The 19,415-nt window shown below is 40.9% G+C and overlaps 1 protein-coding gene and 1 non-coding gene across 5 annotated transcripts; both read left to right on the top strand.

Moving 5' to 3' along the window:
- The first annotated feature begins 5,157 nt into the window (after positions 1–5,157).
- Positions 5,158–18,510, top strand: LOC142102397 (PABIR family member 2-like). Of its 4 annotated transcripts, none has more exons than XM_075187267.1 (10): positions 5,158–5,521; positions 7,012–7,090; positions 8,830–8,886; positions 9,474–9,517; positions 9,846–9,900; positions 10,904–11,005; positions 11,502–11,566; positions 12,969–13,030; positions 13,418–13,511; positions 14,937–18,510. In XM_075187267.1, exons 1-10 carry the CDS (start codon positions 5,430–5,432, stop codon positions 15,079–15,081), a joined length of 795 nt encoding a protein of 264 aa, XP_075043368.1. In that variant the 5' UTR covers positions 5,158–5,429; the 3' UTR covers positions 15,082–18,510. The 4 variants fall into 4 exon arrangements, with proteins under 4 accessions (XP_075043368.1, XP_075043367.1, XP_075043366.1 ...); XM_075187266.1 differs by having other exon boundaries at positions 12,966–13,030; XM_075187265.1 differs by having other exon boundaries at positions 5,159–5,521; positions 11,478–11,566.
- LOC142102667 (small nucleolar RNA U109) lies at positions 13,102–13,230 on the top strand. The gene has a single exon (XR_012679319.1). It is a non-coding gene; the product is annotated as a small nucleolar RNA U109 (small nucleolar RNA).
- Positions 18,511–19,415: the final 905 nt, after the last annotated feature.

Here is a 19,415-nt window from a genome sequence, read left to right as displayed (position 1 = left end):
GACACAGCATAAATCCCCTCTGGACACAAGCATAACCTTCCCCCAGACACAGCATAACTCCTCCCAGAAACAGTGTAAGTCCCCCCCCCAGACACTGCATATATTCCCCCCAGACACCGCATAAATCCCCCCCAGAAACCGCATAACCTCCCCCCAGTCACAGCATAACTCCTCACCCAGACACAGCATAACTCCTCCCAGAAACAGCGTAACTCCCCCCAGTCACAGCATAAATCCTCCCCCCAGTCACAGCATAAATCCTCCCTCCAGACACAGCATAAACCCCTGTGACACAGCATAACTCCTCACCCAGACACAGCATCATCATCATCAACATTTATTTATATAGCGCCAGCAAATTCCGTAGCGCTTTACAATTGGGAACAAACATTAATAAGACACTACTGGGTAATACATACAGACAGAGAGGTAAGAGAACCCTGCTCACAAGCTTACAATCTATAGAGCATAACTCTACCCACAGACACAGCATAAATCACCCCCCCAGACACAGCATAACCCACCCCCCCAGACACTGCATAACAGCACCCGGACACAGCATAAATCCCCCACAAAGCGTAACTTCTCCCCCCTCACAGACACAGCATAACCTCCCCCAAGACACTGCATAACAGCACCCGGACACAGCATAAATCCCCCACAGACAAAGCGTAACTCCTCCCCCCTCCCAGACACAGCATAAGATCACCCCAGACACAGCATAAGTCCCACCCCCAGACACTGCATATATCCAGTCACAGCACAGCATAACCTCCCCCTAAGATACAGAGTAACTCCCCTCTGACACTGCATAAGTCCCCTAGGCACAGCATAAATCCCCCCCAGACACAGCATAAGTCCCCCACCTAAGATACAGCATATGTCCCCCATGACACAGCATAAGCCCTCCCCCAGACACAGCATATGTCCCCCCTGACACAGCATAAGACCCCCCAGACACAGCATAAATCCTCCAGACACCACATAAGTTCCCCCTGACATAGCATAAGAACCCCTCAGAAACAGCAAAAGTCCCTCCCCCTATACACAGCATAAGTCCCTCCCCCCGACGCAGCATAAATCCCCCCCCAGACACCGCAAACCCCCCCCCAGACACCGCATAAGTTCCCCCCCCCATCCCAGAGAGCAAACACAAGCAGACAAAGTCAGCACACCAGTGGGTGGAGCATACTTGCCAACTTTCCCTTGTTGGCTTCAGGGAGATCCCAGGGGAGGTGGGCATGTGTGGGCAGGGCTTGATGAATCACATCATTTTGGCCCCGCCTCCTAAACGATTGTCACAATTTAGGCCAATTACAGCAGGGGGCGGGGCGAAGATGACGCAATATTTGTGTAATTAAACCGTGAGGTTGCCCTGCTTTCCCGAGAGCCGGGGAGGTCTCCCAGAAATGCGGGAGTCTCCCGGACATTCCAGGAGAGTAGGCAACTATACATTAAAGAAAAGCAGCTAATGAATCTCTAGAGACTGAAGTGTCTTTTACATTTCTGTCTCCATTACTGAAGTCATGTTGTCTTACCTGTCAGTCTTTGATTAAATCTTGGTCTCCATGAAAATGGCCACCTCCATAGGCATCAATACGTGGACATAGGTGTCATGAGCCGCGGCGGCTCCGGGCACTGCCGCGACTCTCTGCCCTTGCGTCCCGGCCGTCGTCATGGTGACCGGGACGTCACTTCCGGGTTGTCCCGGCCGTTGCCAAGGCAACGGTCAGGGCGCTTTCATTGTGCAGCGCCGCGCTCCGGCATTTAGAAAAGGGGCCATCTGGATAATTATCTCCCCTGGGACTGCCTCTCTCCCATTGGGCCATGCTGCTATTTAAGGCAGGAAGGGAAAAAAGCCTTCCTGCCGGTTATAGATCCTGCTTGCAGCATACTAGCCTGCTGTGTCCTTAGCTCTCTGTTTAAATTCGATTCTGATAATTGTTGCCGACCCTTGCCTTGTTACTGACTACAAATGATTGCCTGTGCCCCTTGACCTTCTGCCTGGACTCTTATGCTGCTGTTCTGCCTGTGACCTCTGACCTCGGCTTGTCTATTGGATACTCTGTCTACTGCCGGCCCTCGTCCCTTGCCTGGACTTCATTCTGCCTTCCTGGGTTCCCCCCAGCCAGTACAAATCTCACGACCCTTTGTTAGTCTGCAGCCAAGTCTGTCCCCACCACTAGGGGCAACAGTGAATACCAGACTCTCAGAGCAGACTCCGGGGTTTTCCGTACCAGTTTGAGGGGTTCCTAACAATAGGACACAATTTCTGAACTCTGTCATCATGCCACAGATGACGAAGCCAACCACATCTTGTACTGGCTCAGCATCAGGGAGAATGCCAGACTCTTCAGGGAGTGAGGGAGATCACCCCTATTTCATGGAGTCTCCCTGACATTCAGGGAGAGTTGGCAAGTATGGGGTGGCGTACACATATTGGTTATGTAAATGGAGCCACTTAATCCAGCCGTAGGTAGTTCCCATGGTTAGCATTAATTTAATAGTAGTTGGGTCTCTGACCGATTCAAAAGACTAGCAGTATAAATAAAATAAAACACATTGCCCCTGCCTAACTAGATGCAAAACTTTAGGGTGTGCCAACCATGGTGGTGTGTTTACCATATTCCCCAAGAAGAGGTCCCTCCCAATCCCTTCTATACCTCCATTGCACTCTGTACGTCTTGGGGCATGGTGGTGTGTTTACCATATTCCCCAAGAAGAGGTCCCTCCCAATCCCTTCTATACCTCCATTGCACTCGGTACGTCTTGGGGCATGGGTGGAATTTCAAAAATTAAAAAAAAACATACTTTTATATATAACTGTCAGTACTGAGCACTAGCATGAACAATTAAAAAAAATCCTTTCTTCAAATTATATGAAAACATGGATCTGCCATACAAAATGTATTGCAAGGCTTATATTATTCTGCATGATAATTTGGTCATCCTAGTGACCATCTTACAATACAAATAGCATTATTGTGTTTGCCATAGAATACAGAGAGCATCCTAGTGACCGCCATATAATACAAAGATCATTTTTATGACTATTCACAATACCATCCCCCTCATCATTAATAAAAATGAATCGCCAGGTAATCAATTAATTCCATTCATATTCATTAAACCCCTCATTACCTCCCTTAGTCTCATCAAAAGACTGTAATATGTGCCCAGTGTGTCTGTCCCTGTAAATGTGTGTCCAGAGTATATGTCCCTGTATATGTGTGTCCAGAGTATATGTCCCTGTATATGTGTGCCCAGAGTATATGTCCCTGTATATGTGTGCCCAGAGTATATGTCCCTGTATATGTGTGTCCAGAGTATATGTCTCTGTATATGTGTGCCCAGAGTATATGTCCCTGTATATGTGTGCCCAGTATCAGAGGCGGAACTAGCGGAACTGGGGGCCCCGACCCTCTGCATCTGCCATGCAGCGGGCCCCGTTATCTCCAAGCCGCACCAATGGTAGTTCCGCCTCTGCCCAGTGTGTCTGTCACTGTATATGTGTGCCCATATTGTCAGATAAATGACTTACATAAGTCCATGGGGAAGCAGCAGTTTAAGTCACCAGAGCAGAAGAGTCTGTCAGTGTTGTACAAGATGGACCATTTGTGCCCCAGTCACAGCCACAACACGGAGGGGTGTAAGATTGTAGTGCGGAGGAAGTGTGTGTGTGTGGGGGGGGGGCAGGGCGGGTACTGCTGTGGTGTGTAAGAGGGTGAGGAATCCGGAGAGGAGCTAGGGGGCAGTGTGCTCTAGCCAAAGGCTGCGCGGCGCCTACCTTGAAAATAAGACCTAGCAATAAAATATCCAGTCGGCCATGGACCGACCCCTATGAGTCAGCCCACCGCTGCTGAAGAATATATATATTTTTTGAAATTGGAAGGGGGAGAAAAAAATGTAAAGACAGCAGGTGGCCTCATGAGGCCACTGGCCTACCCGGATAAGTCAGTGTGAAATGTAAGCCTCAATGGGGCAGGGACCGATATGAGTGAGTTTTCTGTACAGCGCTGCGGAATTAGTGGCGCTATATAAATAAATAGTAATAATAATAATAAATCGATGGAAAGCCAGAGCTTGTGCTATTGACTTGCTAGTCAAGGAACTGACAGCATATTGCTGGATTGATGTACAGTAATGTTCTATATCAGCATTACTTTTGATAGCTACAGCTATTTATGGTGGAAAGAGAATAGATACTTAATTAAACTTTACTTTTTACATGTTACAAATAGTCAAAGTAAATTTACATAACGTATTATAGTCTCAGGTTCATATACATTTTCCTTTAAGGGTCTAGTGATATTTCATAGTACAACTGAATGACAATTGTATGTTTCCCAATTGCATTGTTAACACAATGGATCACAATAAACTTTATCTTATCAACTCAGAAGATAAGGGTTAAATATCCCATGGTTTAATGGCAGGGCTTCCATAATTGTCTAATGGAAAACCAGTTTGCTCAGCTCCATGTCCATCCACCCCATACTTAATTTTAGATTCCAAATACGATAAACTGGTTAGAGGAGCGTATCCCCTATGTCATGTTAATTTTGGTCTATCAGAATGTTAAATTATAAGAAAATAAGTGTTCTAAATTAAATATATTGAGTGAAATAAAAGAGGACTATCCTGAAAACTGGTAAACATACCGAATTTAAATAATACACTAATTCCAATTTATAAAGATTATTATGTATAGTAATACAGAACGAAAATTTAAATCACTGCACCATTAAATCAATAAAATAATAATAGTTTTGTGTGGAAAATCAATCTAGGTGGTTTAGATTAGTAATTGCCATTTTTTTAGTCACTGTACATATATTTAAAAGTTGTTCAACAAGTTTAAAGCGTACCTACAAACATATTCATATAGATTCTTCGATATAAATGTAGATGACATATATCTGTTAGTGCAGAACTGTACACAAAACAAAAGACTATATGTTCTCCTTCAGGCACAATATGTGTGTATGTGAATGTGTTCAGAATGATGTGCACAGTGTGTGCCCGGGTGTAGTTGTTGTGTTATTGTGATGGTAATGTAAGTTGGTGGGAGGGAGATGCTGCTGGTGCATCTGCAGACACATATATATTTATATATATATATATATATAGCGCTCCAGCCCTGGGCGCTCACACAACGCTCAGCTTTGCGCCTGCGCAGAAGCCGCTCGGTCTATGCAGGGCTGTGCTGATTGTACTGGGCCTGATCTGTCCCGGGGCCTCGGCCTCATACACTGAGGACTGCAGGGGAGAGGGGCAGGACTGTGGACGGGGAAATTGTTTCCCTTCTTAAAACCATGGAGCCTTGACGTCAGCCTGGGGTGTCCATCTGTTGTAGCGGGGCCTAAAGCAAGGATGAGACATTGAGGAGGGGGGTGAGGGACCCGCACATCTCCCAGGAGAAGAACATCATGGCTCAGGAGAAAATGGATCTGGACGTGGAGGTGCCGAGTGATGGAAGTCTGCGGAGATCCAACAGTGCCCCCCACATTAACGGGCTCAGGTGAGAGGAGGGTCTGCAGAGAGATAGGGGTGCATTGTAATGCTGCAAGTGTGCTGGGGTGCATTGTAATGCTGCAAGGGTGCTGGGGTGCATTGTAATGCTGCAAGGGTGCTGGGGTGCATTGTAATGCTGCAAGGGTGCTGGGGTGCATTGTAATGCTGCTGGGGAGCATTGTAATGCTGCTGGGGAGCATTGTAATGCTGCAAGGGTACTGGGGTGCATTGTAATGCTGCAAGGGTACTGGGGTGCATTGTAATGCTGCAAGGGAACTGGGGTGCAAAATCTTTGTATGTCGTGGGGTCAGAAAATAGGACTACTATGTTCATGCTTTGGATAAGAGGTCTAATTGTGGTCACAGAGCACAGTAAATTGTAATATCCATCTGCAGTGTGATTTTGGGCTTTTACTACTAGTTCTCATAACTTGTATAATTGTAGGCTCTGTGCATGGGGTGTAACAGATAAGTAGGTGTGTTGTGTTCCCTAGCTAAGTGATAATTCAGTACTTTGCACACACCCTCCAACTTGCAGTGCGAAATGTGCTTATGTTGACAGGTAGATTGAATGGAAACACTTGTTCATTGAAAAGAAATCCAGTTTCCTGTTAGGTTGTGCATTGTATGCCTGTTTTATTTTATGCACTCTTGTGTCTAATGTTGTAAATAGTAGAAGCACATGCATTGCATAACATATGCTACAACTAATAGGTGAAGTCAAAATGCACTGTACAGTTTTTCCAGTATAGTTCTGTAAAGTGTGGTAGAGTATATGTTCATCCAAAAGCAAACAGTGACTAAATCTAGATTCTACATACAGTAGCTAAAAGGGTGCAGATATAGGTCAAATATGTTATGCTCACAAAGTATACCAGTTGGGCTTGCTGTGAGACCACTGGCCCTGCCCCTGTATATTAATTCATCAAGATCTATATATTACATACTGTGTTAATTGGAAAGTTCATAGTCAATAATGATTGCTGACTTTTGCATTGATTGGGATCCCCTCTTACAGTTAGAGAAGTTGAACCAGTTTTTATGTTTTCGCAATTCTTTTTTTGTCTTTTTGCAAAAGGATGGGATGTATGTTGCACAGATTTAGTTAAGCAAAGCAAATGTTTACTTATTTCGGGCATATTGGAAACTTGCACATTGCAAAACCAAACTGTTTTCTCCCGTAAGGCACTGGGGCAATACCATTTATCCATGCAGCTTTGTTGTTTTTTTTTTGTAATGCTAAACATAAAGTTTGAGTATACACATTGAAATTACTGAAATACTGCTTATAAAGAATTTTAATGGCAACAACTGCTGTACAATCATCTTTACAAGTGAGCTGATGACAACTGTGATGCTCTGTAATGTAAATGTATGCTCTCTGTTGTGCCCTTTTAATTATACATGGGTGTTACTCCCTACTCTAGAGTAATAATCAAATATTAAACTGCACTTTAATCTGACTTTTTCTAACTTTTTTTTTTTCTTCTCTTCTCAGTGATCATGCACAGGTGTTTCAACCATATGGCATCAGGGCACGCAGGAACAGTACAACTGTAGTTCATCGCCATAGTCTGGTAATACAACATAAACCATGTACACACTATTTGGCATTCATGAAAAACATTTTTTTTTTTTATATGCAACAATAAAACTTAAACATCTCTAACACAGCAGAGACAGGTTTGTTTAAAATTGCACATAAAAGCATAATATATGCCTGGGCCATGGAGAAAGTACCATTCCGCTTTACTGATCCAATCACAAGTGGTCTTTGTTCCCAGAGACCATCATACCCATCATACGCTATTTGCACCAGACCCTGAGTACCCAAAAATAATATGGCTTTCTTAAGCGTATATGTACATTTTTTTTATTTATTTTTTTACCCCAGGTCTGCATCCGTTCACAATTGTGTGAACACACACTTGCTGTACTCGGCCTACATTCGAAAACTCCCTCCCGTCCATCCAGGTGCAGGCTGGCGTAAGTGGCAGATTCGTGCAAATCTGCATGGGGCGCTTATGCTTGCGCCCACATTCTGGGCATGCACAGAGAAATTCCATGCAAGATACTCTACACCAGGCCTGTCCAACCTGCGGCCCTCCAGGTGTTGTGAAACTTCAAGCCCCAGCATGCTTTGCTAGTAGACAACCTGTTGATAGCTGGAAGGGCATGCTGGGACTTGTAGTTTCACAACATCTGGAGGGCCGCAGGTTGGACAGGCCTGATCTACACAAACTGGCCTAGTACTCACGGCATCAGCCCCCATCAATGACAGAATGTGATTGATTACGACACCTTTGTCCAAGGTCTTTCATATTCTCTCTGCTTTTTTTTTCTGTTTTTAAATTAAGTTGATTTTTCAAACTGTTTTAAACAAGGCAAACAAAAAGAAAACAATCCCTGTATATACAATGACACCCCATCACAAATGGGTGTCGCAAAGCCACCCATTAAAATGATTGTAGAGTTGATCTATTCTGCAATTTGTGTTTCATTCATGCAACAGTCTAAGAACATTTAGAGCATGATGTTTAATAGAACATGTTCAGGTGAACAAGCTGAGATACATCTATGCAGAATCTAGTAAAACATACTGCCCAAAAAAGCACTTGGAGAATTGCCAGGGTTCTCTAATAATGCATACTAAAATACAAGTGGTCCAACTTTATCAAATATCTTCAGTTTTAAGCTCTTGAGATGTATATTACATATATGTAATTTTTGTGATTGCTACAAGTTTTTACATAAAAGATGGCTGCAAATATTTCAGTTGCTCTAGTGATTGTATTGATTCTAACAGATGCTTAGATTCGCTCGTCCCTTGGCCTTCCCCTTAGATCTGTGCGTTCCTGGGCTTCTTTCTTAAAGGAAACTGAATCATAAACATTTTTTTATAAGGCGTCAGCAATTGAGATCAAACATACTAATAAAACAATATTGGGTATTATAGACAGACAGGTAAGAAGGCACTGCTTGCAAACTTGGTCTATAGGTTAATGGAGAGATGGTCACTTGGCATTTAGATGCAGGGACCACATGAGTTCAGTTAGTGTGGTTGGCAGATGACCATCGTCCGACCAATTTTTCTCAAACCACACACTTAGATGTTTGTGGCCAACCCGTCTTAATTGGACATTGAAAGTAATGATATCTCCACCCAAAAAGTATATTGTATTATTTATTGTGTGGCGGAGCTCTGCTTAAAACAAACATAATACATCATTCTATTTGTTTGGGGAGGATAAACATTTTAAATCCTAGTGTTATAGTTGGGTCATTATGATTGCTTATGTCTATTTTCTGTCCACAGATACCTACATCCTCTCCTATCAGGATTCCAAGCAGACGGCTGTATCAACTAAAAAGGGTAAGAATTAGAATTCTAGAAAGGATTTAAAACAGTATTTTTGTCCTATATTCTGAATCTTAAAAATGGGTCCAATATGCTAGAAGGACAATAAGAATAATATTTGTTGCACAAACAGCTTTTTAGTGTAAATTCCTTAACAAGATCTTTCATTCCATAATTTATAACACAATATTTAAGATCTATATCCACAAATGAACAATGTGATTTCAATGCAATCTATACAAAACCTACTGCCATATTTTTGCCTGTGGCAAATGTGTGAGTGATCTAATGTAAATAAAACATTGCCTCTGGCACATTTTGATAGATAATAGAAAGGTACCGGTATTTACAGGAGTTTCTCTCTGTTTGCTTTCCTTTAGACAACTCCCTTTTAGGCAGTTTAAGTTCTATATCAGGAGGACAGAGATATATTTTTGTGTTTGTATCTAAACAAACATTTATGAGAGAGGTTTCCCAGGGTGCCATAACTTGTAAAATGAACTTGCATATCATTGTAAATAGATGTTAATGGAGCTTGGTTAGCCTGATACTGATGACAATGCTTTGTAACCTTTTTATCCTTGTATTATATTATTATAAAGGAGGAAGGTGTGGACTTGATGAATCGTGAAACAGCACGTGAGCGGTGAGTGTGCCCTTTAATGTATAATATTTATAGGTTCCAGCTTTTATTTCTTTAATCTTCTGTAAATATTGAATTGAAAAGTGTCAGCATTTTCTCTGCACATTGTCTAATTTCCAATTCTTATGGGGGGGCTTTTGTTAGTTGATAAAAGTATATCAATATTGGAGCTGTTCTAAGAACCAAGGGATGGTAAAATAAATCTACTGTGACACCAGTCACAGTTGTCCTCTAAAACAAGCAAATTATTAGATGTGTTCCTTTCAGTAATGTGAGACGTGTGTATTGTTTCTGTTTCATCAATATTGCTTGTGCTTTGTGATTTATGTAGAGAGATCCAAGCTGCGATGCAGATGAGCCTATCCTGGGAAGAGAGCTTTAGCCTGGTAAGATTCTGATCATTTTGGATATCTGAACCAATACCTCCTGTTTTTTTCATTTTGCTAGATACATAGAAATATACAGTGTTAAGGATAAGCGCTGAAAAGGACTATCTTTTTGCCTTGTATACATATAGGGCATTTATACAGCCGTACGGCTGGTATCATCTATAATATAAATGTCTAGTGGCGTGTGTTAGTCTGTCTGTGTGTGTGTGGAAAAAATAAAACCAAGCTGCAGCGCCACCTGCTGGGCGGAGTTATACACTGACCTACTAAATTCTTAGAGTGTGTGGGGAAAAAAATTCAGAAAGGGCTGAAATTTGGTATACTAAGATGTTTTTAATTTGTTAATTGTTAAAAGTGTTTATAAAGATTTTTTAAAAAAAATATATATATATTTCTTTAAGGAGAAGTGACAGTGGGGAGTGGTTGGTGGTTGCCGGGGGTGACAGTGGGGAGTGGTTGGTGGTTGAGGCCTGGGCTATGGCCCAAATGCATGACAAGAACCTTTTTAACACCTTAAGTAGCTTGATTTGACTAGAATGCACGAGTATCATGCACGGGTTAACTTGTATATAATATGGGATTAACCAAACACCGTTTTATTTCTTCTCTGGTTATGTACGTGTAAGGTCAAATCTCGCAGATATCTGGCCGCTTGGCACAGAGCATGGCCAGATTTACTTTACACAGAGAACTTTTTATTGTTCATATACAGTGTGTTAATTGACATACTGACATTGTTTTGTGTGCTCATGTTTAATTCATAGAAAGCAATAGAACCGTTATGGTCTAGTGGATCTCTGACTTTGCTCAGTGGTAGAAGATGTGTCAAACCACATAATTCAAATAGAAAATTGTTTCACTATAATGTCTTTTTGAAACAATAACCGCTACTGGGGGGGGAACGGAGCCATTTTACTGACTCCATTAGTGATAGAAGTGGTCTGGTTTGTTAAAGTCGGTGCCTTTATTTTCTTGTCTCATTTTTTTTTTTCTTTTACAGAGCGATAATGACTTTGACAAGTCGGATAAATCATCTTCTCCAAAACGCATTGATTTTACACCAGTATCGCCAGCTCCCTCGCCTACCAGAGGAATAGGGAAGGTAAGAGAGAGATATATCTATCTGCAAAGCTTTACCATGATTATTTAGCGCAACAACATCTCGTTATGATAGTGCCTGTTTTCTGTTTATAGTCTTGGCAGTAATTCCTTTGCATAACAGTCTGGTGTCATGTGACAGTTAGCAGAGTATGTTGGTGTCTTAGTGTGTTCCTTATTTTCCTACCTCTGTATGTGTAATATAATCATAATAAGGGTATTATGTCTGCCAGCCTCTTAGTACAAGCTGAGTAGTGGTGTATTACTCTTACAATATTGATAAAAAATAATTGAACTTGTTTCCTATTCATTTTTGCATTGGGCATGTTTTAATAACTGAGAAGTACAAAGTTTGCATCGCAGACCATTTCTAAGGAGGTCTAGATTTCAGTGGGTGGGAAATGTGACCTCCATATGTGGCAATTCTTGCATAGCACCGATCATGGCATATATCTGACCCTCCTTTTCACCCACAGCAGTGTTTTTCGCCGTCTCTACAGATGTTTGTGAGCAGTAACGGGTTGCCTCCGAGCCCTATCCCCAGTCCCACAAGACGATTCGTAACGTAAGTGAGATACATTTGTTTTGTGACACACCACTGACGCTCTCCCCACTACATCTCCCTGCTGAGCTGGAATAGTTTGGCAGGGTTAGGTTTAAAGGGTGTCTCCACATATATGTAACCTTTCGTTCATTCTTATGCAGCGGTGAGCATGGCAGCCCAGGCTGAGGTCCCAGGTGCCCACTTTATCTGCATAAGGACTTTCTGCTGACCCACGCTGTGGGGCCTTCAGACTATAATTGTGTATGCCTAGCATTTTTGTAGTAAGAGTCTGCAGACACCTCCGTACAGGTCACCAGGATGTACTTATGCTAAGAGCCTGGAATCCAGCCTGCGTTGGCTTGTTCTCTTGGAAATGGAAATAAAGTGTATCTGTTGTATACATGTGAGCCATATTGTCAGCTGAACCAATATTCATGAGAATGTAGTTCAGGCCAGGCCAACTTGTGTCAGATGCTGTGAAACTACCAGTCCCAGCATTCCCTTCCAGCTATCAGCTGATTATCGGTTGGCATAGCATGCCAGGACTGGTAGTTTCAAAATGTCTGGAGAGCCACAGGTTGGCTAGACCTGGGGGTAAATGTATCAAGCTGTGAGTTTTCTGCTGGTTTGAAAAGTGAAGATTCTGCTCATAGCAACCAATCAGATTCTAGTTCTTTGTTTAGTACATTCTACAAAATGACAGCTAGAATCTGGTTGCTATAGGCAACATCTCCATTTTTATTTTATTTTTTTCAAACCTGTAGCTTGATTAATTTACCGCCTGATGTTTTTGTTTTTATTTTAAATAAAAACAACTAATGGATTCACGCTTTGGATCTTCTTATTTATTGGCCATCTTAATGTTTCGGGATACAAGAACTGCCAGGGGTATGCTACAAAGATTTTGGACCCATGTGTAAAAGTTGTTTCAGCCTTTCTTATGTATTTGATTTTTTTTTTTCTGTGGGACTTATGTGAGTGGTCAGACACTGTCAGTTTTGAGTTAAGTCATTTAAATAAGGTGCCACGAGCGCTATATATGTTTAGAAAACAAAACGTAGAGCGCCATTTGGGCCAGTTCTGAGTCAGGGCACTTGTGTACATTGTTTACCATTATCTACTACCCCCCCCCCCCCCCCTCCCTGGTCAATGAGAGCACGGGGGGGGGGGGGGGTCTAACATGGTGCACATTACAAATTTTTGTTTTATTAGTGTATAAAGTGTATTAATTAATTCAGGTTCTCTGTATATTGCTATTTTGACTGCTTATCTGCTATACTTGGTTCACAAACCCTCATGTGCAGCCCTCCAGGATTACACAAGCAAAAGATAAATAAATAAAAAAAATGTTTAATAAATTTATTTATTTTATATTTTCTCGCCATTTGTTTTTATCTAAAACCGTATGTCTTTTCATTAGCAGGAGGAGCCAGAGTCCTATCAACTGTATACGACCAAGTGCATTTGGCCCCATAAAGAGAAAAGGTACGGCATTATCTGTCCTGAATATCCCTGGTTTATATGCACGTTGTCTCCGTGTAGACTGTATTACACGTGTGCATGACAGATGTTACTCTTGCGCTCCTTTCCATGGTCTAGATCATGCTAGAGAAAGCATGTAAGTAGCCATCAGGGCCGCTAGTCATGAAGTACTGGCTGAGTGGTTGTATATTATTCCTACACCATCATAATTCTGTATCCGCGCACTGGTACAGGATAATGTTGAACTTTCACTACTTAAAATTCATAGTGCAAACCTACTACTGGCACAGGAACTGGGAGTCTGATCTTATGCTGCTTACTAAATATTCTTATTTCTCAGTGTTTGTAATCTTATTTTTTTTTTTTTTTCTTACCCCTCCACTTTTTCAGTTGAAATGGAAATAGAAAGTCAACCAAAGAGATTGTTTCAAGGAACAACGACCATGCTGTCACCTGACATCACACACCTGTCAGATTTTAGTTGGTAAGGTTAACAAAATAATAACTTACTTAAAATGTATAATGCATAAGAGAGACCCTCACATTTTTATATATGTATATACTTCTATAAAATATATTCTCAGTGGCCTTACGGCCGTTGGAACGGAACAGAGGTAATATCACCTTGCTCTTGCGCTATAGCAGACAGACCTAACAAGGGCCAATCTCTTGTCGCAGTCTCTCTTCCACCTCATTGTCGGTGTCGCTTGCTTTTTATAAGGAACATTATAATCTGAACATTTGGGTATTGGGAATCGCCCGAGTGTTGCTGTGACAAATGGCCATAAACCAAGTGTTCCTGGGGTCTTTTTGGGGATTATGCTGTTCCTTATGGAACATTATTGTATGCACTGAATTCTGATTCAAAGATATCGCCATGTCCTTTACATTAATGCTCCACTGTCTTCAGTCTATGGGAGGAATTCAATTCCCCCAGAATAGCGCTGCGATAAATGTACTACCGTTAATACGGTCATTTTAACCCTGCTTTGTGAGCTGCAAGCAAAAAGCCAGCGTTGAAATTACAGTATTAACGGTAATTACGCGTACTATTACTGTACATGTATTATGGTTCATAGATGTAAGCTCTCATGAGCAGGGCCCTCTTTCCTTCTGTGCTCCTTCTACTGTTCCTTCACCCCCTGTACCTCTTGGCCTGCTTCGCTAGCCCTGGTTTCCCAGTTTTCTTAAGCTTCGGTCTTCTCGCTGATTTCTACCTTCCCTTTCACTATCTGTCCCAGATATAATCTGATTTGCTTTACCCTTTCACCTGTGTTTGTATAGATTTTTGCATCATGTTGTGTCTTGGTTCTGTTTTCTGTATATGTAATGTACGGCGCTGCGGACCCTTTGTGGCGCCTTATAAGTCAGAGATGATAATAATAGTAATATTACTACCCCACACAGTAGAGTCCAGTCAGATGGGATATTTCGCCCTGTAAAGATACAACTACAAGATACAACTACAAGATAGAACTATAAAAGGAATGCTTTTATAGAGGTCATAATTATCTATAGTTCTAATTACATACTTTACCATTAATATTTGCATTTCGTTTACAGTAAGTGCTAGAACTCTGCTAACGAATTATATTTTATTTGAGATCACACCCAGCATTCTCTGGTTTTAAGGATTTCAAAATTCTTGCAAACTACGTTTGCAACATGCTCTCCTTCTAGCCAATACAATAACCAATGTCATGTGAATCCTGGGTATTCTGTTCTCACTGGGCACCAAGACAATTGGCTTCTAGGGCCTACTGTGAATAATATTTGTGACCTTTATATGGATACTATGCAAAGACTTCTAATTCAAAATGGCAAATCGTATATATGTCACTGTGTACGAAGAGTTGTACTTTAAAAAACAAAACCCACTTTCTAACGTCTGACCTGTCTAATTTTGCAGCATATCATCAGACCTTGATAGCAGCAGTAGCATCTGCTCCTCTTCCTCCTCTGCCTCCAAGGAGGGCTGTGTGACCGACTCACCCGTGGCCTGTTCCAACTCCTGCTCCTCGTTCATATCACTGGATGACCTCTCGCCCAAGTGACTGCTGCTACCCGGCCACGTTTTTCCCTTACTTCCCTATTTAAAGACTGTGGCATCAAGTGCTTTGGTTCCTCCCCCTGTCCTAAAATCCTGTGTGTTATTATGTTTTATTTTGAATAAATGTGTACTTTTAATTCCCTCACCTGCCTGAAGGACTGTTACGGGACTCTTGCTAAATGGAGTGGGCTCTGTGTATTTTGTGTACAGAATAGTATGTACAGTACCTATTGCCTGCTTGTTCCAGGTATTTATGCAAAACATGAATTTGAAGTATAATTTCTGCTTTGTTTATTTATTTTTGATGACTTTTTATGTGTGGTCTGCGATCATAGACTAAGAATGTAATTTAATTTAGCTCACCAATAATAGTGGCAGCATTTTCGTGGGATGGAAAGAAAAATAATTCACCTTTACCGTTATTTTTACCAGTTAATGTGTAAAGAGAATGTGCTGTTTGGTTAAGTGATTTTGTACAAGGTTGTCTAACATGCCGTCATTTCACCCAACAATATCTCTTGCATGCTCTTTGGCTTGATTTTCATGACTTTTATTTTTAAAGCGCTCCTGTTGCCTACAGTGGAGGCAGCCTTTTTGCTAGGCTGAATATTGGATTAGCCCATAGCTGGTCTGCAGGCGACTGGTACAATTTAATAGCATCTGGCCCTACAGCATGTAAGCAGGACATATGTAGGGTGTGCACAATTTCACTACGAATATACTGTATATGTCAGATTTGCATCAGCGTTTTGTTTGGCACAATAACTTCAGCTTGACTTTTGTATGAAAATGATTTTACTTTGTAAAAACTGATTTAAAAGAAAATGTATTGCTAAAAGATTAGTCATTGTGAAACTCAGATATACATGAAAATGTTTCTCCTCTGACAGCACGTTCAGTTCTAGAACACCCCAAATTAGTTTAAGGATGTATAGTGTAAAAGTGGACTATGTCCTTTAACCTGGAATTCTTTGTACTTTTTATACAATTACATTTTCTCGTGCAGTTTTTGCTCCATGGAATGTTAATAGAGCTATTGCTATCTATGGAGATTTGCATTTCCATGTACGTCAGTTTACAGTACAACACGTGTATGTTTTACTCGCACATATCTCCTAAATCCATTATCCAAAAAAGTAGCTGATATAGTGTGTAGAATTACATGTAGCTGAACTTCCCAGTTGACCAAACACTTTAATAGGCTGCAGTAGTGACCCCTGCTGGACACAAGAGGTTACTAGCCAACATAATGAGCAAGGTGGAAATTGTCACAAACTAAGGTCCATAGTTCGTCATTTTGCCCAATGTAATTATTTATATAACAAAGCACACCCCCAATACACTGCCTGTTCATCTAGCTGTATGAACCAAATGTACCAAATTCTGTAGGAAAAGGCCTGAGACAGCATGTATATGAAAGTGAAGCCATCCCCTACACTGAGTTGATGCTACGTTAGAGCCGAGTCGGTATCAATGCCCTAATTCAACTGGCTAGTTCGCATTGATGCCAATGAGGTGCAACAGTAAGCCATAGTGTGGACTTCATGTCACTGTTTCCTAGTGAGTTGACTGGTTGCCGTTGTTAGTGCATTGGTTTATCTCGTAAGTGTGACCACGTTGGATACCGGTCCTGACGCTTGTCCCAAGTGGCAGAATCTGCCCATATAGCCAGCATTGGCCTAATACATGTCCTTAATGTATAGCTATAGGATCTGTTACACTTTTAAGCTCTGTCATTAACCATTCTTTTCTATACAGATCTGTATCTTTCTGTCCCGTGACAACAGGAATACAGAAAACAGCGAACAGATAAGCATGTTGGTGCTGGATACCGATACTATTAAATTGTACACTAGTTCTGCAGAGTTCTCATTTACTCTGATCAGATGTACACTTGGCAGCAATGCAGGTTACAAAGTACAAAACCACTTTCTGCTCCTTGTATAGGAATAGAGTTTTATATGCCAACTTAAAGCACATACCAAAACCGGTGTTCTAACCAGGATGGTGTTGCCAGGAAGGGGTATACATAATAGAATTAATAATAAAAACACTCCTCTGCCCATAGAATGTATCTGGTGGTATAAAGGATACGTGTAAGCTTTGTTTTTCTTTTGGTTTTGTTTTTCTGGGGTATATTTGCGTTACTGTATATAATAATTGTACAAAGTGTCACTATATTTAACAAAGTGAAATTTCATATGCAAGAAAACCGACCAATGTGTTTTTCCCCTAGTATGAAAAAATCTATTTTAGGTGGATTTTGCTACCAGTTGTATTTCTACTATTCATTTTATTTTTATTTTTTATTCTGCCTTACATTTATATTGTTTGTGATGGTTTTCTTAGCCGAGAAGGTAAATAATCTAAAATGCAAGTGGCTTTCTATAAATGAAGTAAGCTGTCAAAACGTAACCAAGTGACATTTATTTTTCCCTTTTTAATATACGTATTCTATTTAGAGCTGCCTAGTGTTGATAAACTGTCCAATAAGTCATGTAGTTAACACAGTGAATTTCCTATTTATAAAAAACAATCATCCTGTTGCTATGGTGACCAGCCATCTTTATTAAAAAAAAAAAAAAAAAAAGCTATAAAGGAGACGGACTGTTTCCTGCATTCTCTTCTGCTAACCAATCTAAACATAGGACTATGGTGTGTAGGTCTTGCCACATACTAACCCTTAAATGTTACATTTTCTTGGTAAGGCGAATGAATCTGCTGTTGTCTGATGAGGATTCTGTGCTGAAATTGGGGTTCAGCCTGATTTGGAAGCCTGTGCCCAGATGACGCGCACACACATACTTATTCAGCATCTAGTTATTTGTAATTTCCTAGAAAAGGATGACTTTATTTTTACAGAGCGATCGTAAAGTACTTTTATATGGTTAACATGGCTGTGCCCAACATTTCGATAGCATGTCTCCGATCAACTCCTGTGGTGCCTTATTGCATTCGTTGTTTTATCTGGCGGGCAAGATTGTCTCCAGGTACACAAACCATTCCGTGCCATGGTTGCGTTGTGCTGCTTTATAAATGCCATTGCCACTTAATCACATTGGCTTTTCTGCTAGTAGTGCCAAAATGTAACGTGTGTTTTTTATATAATCGCAGTGACCTGTTACTAAGAGTGTGGTGGAAGTCCTTTTAAGATGAATTGTGCAAATATTTTTGTACCTATGTTTTGTGTATTATATTATATTTTATTTTAAATTTTTTTGTGTGAGGGTCTGTCCTCTGTAAATTAATAGGAATTGTTAGACTTGGCAATTTCTTAATCTCATTTATTGTACAGTTGTTCTGGGTTACTGTCACATAGTGTTAATGGCCTATGTACTGTAAAGTATCGAAGTATTGTGTATGATTTGTATTGTACAGATCTGTTTAAGGCAGGAGTGCTGCTTCACCAATAAAATGTCTGCATATTTACGTCTTTTGGTATATTTATATTCCTTTTCATTTTCTTAGAAATGGCACAGATGTTCTGCAATATTATACTTTTGTCATATCAAATGCACATTTTGGGGTAGATTTACTATGACTTCTATAAAGTGATGGCGATGCCCATAGCTAGAATCTGGTTGTGATCAGTTTATCTAGTGCATTCTAGAAAGTATAGCTATAATCTGATTGGTTGATATGGGCACCACTTCCACTTTTTTCCTTTTTTATAGAAGTTGTAGTAAATCTACCACTTTATTGGGTGCATCTACTTAATAAGTTATTCAGGCTGTTCTGAGTAACTTGCTAAGGCATGGACTCGCCAATGCAGCAGAGGGATCGGGAGTCATCAACATTTATTTATATAGCGCCAGCAAATTCTGTAGCGTTTTGCAATTGGGAACAAACATTAATAAGACAATACTGGGTAACATAAATACAGACATAGAGGTAAGAGAACCCTGCTCGCAAGCTTACAATCTATATCCCTGTCTCAGCATTGTGGCATTGAACATGATCTTGTGGTGTTTCATAGTTGGGTTACACAGCAGCCATGCGATGGATAAACCCTCTCATTGGTTGCAGTGCTCCAATACCATGCAGGAAACTAATGCAGACCTTAACAGCATACCCCACACCATTACACCAATGTGGTTATCACTATATCCTACTCCAGTGATGGCTAACATGTGACACTCCAGGTGTTGTGAAACTACAAGCCCCAGCATGCTTGCCAGCTATCAGCTAGTTATCTACTGGCAAAGCATGCTGGGGCTTGTAGTTTCACAACACCTGGAGTGTCACAAGTTAGCCATCACTGTCCTACTCCCTCCTTCAACATGAAGCAGATAAAATGATGGATCTAATAAAGATTTTTTTTTTTTTTTTTTCTCCGTT

Source organism: Mixophyes fleayi, chromosome 9 (genome assembly GCF_038048845.1).
Source record: "Mixophyes fleayi isolate aMixFle1 chromosome 9, aMixFle1.hap1, whole genome shotgun sequence".
Classification (NCBI taxonomy): Eukaryota; Metazoa; Chordata; class Amphibia; order Anura; family Limnodynastidae; genus Mixophyes; species Mixophyes fleayi.
Note: the sequence above shows the minus strand (reverse complement) of the source record. Positions and strands in the feature narration are given on the sequence as shown.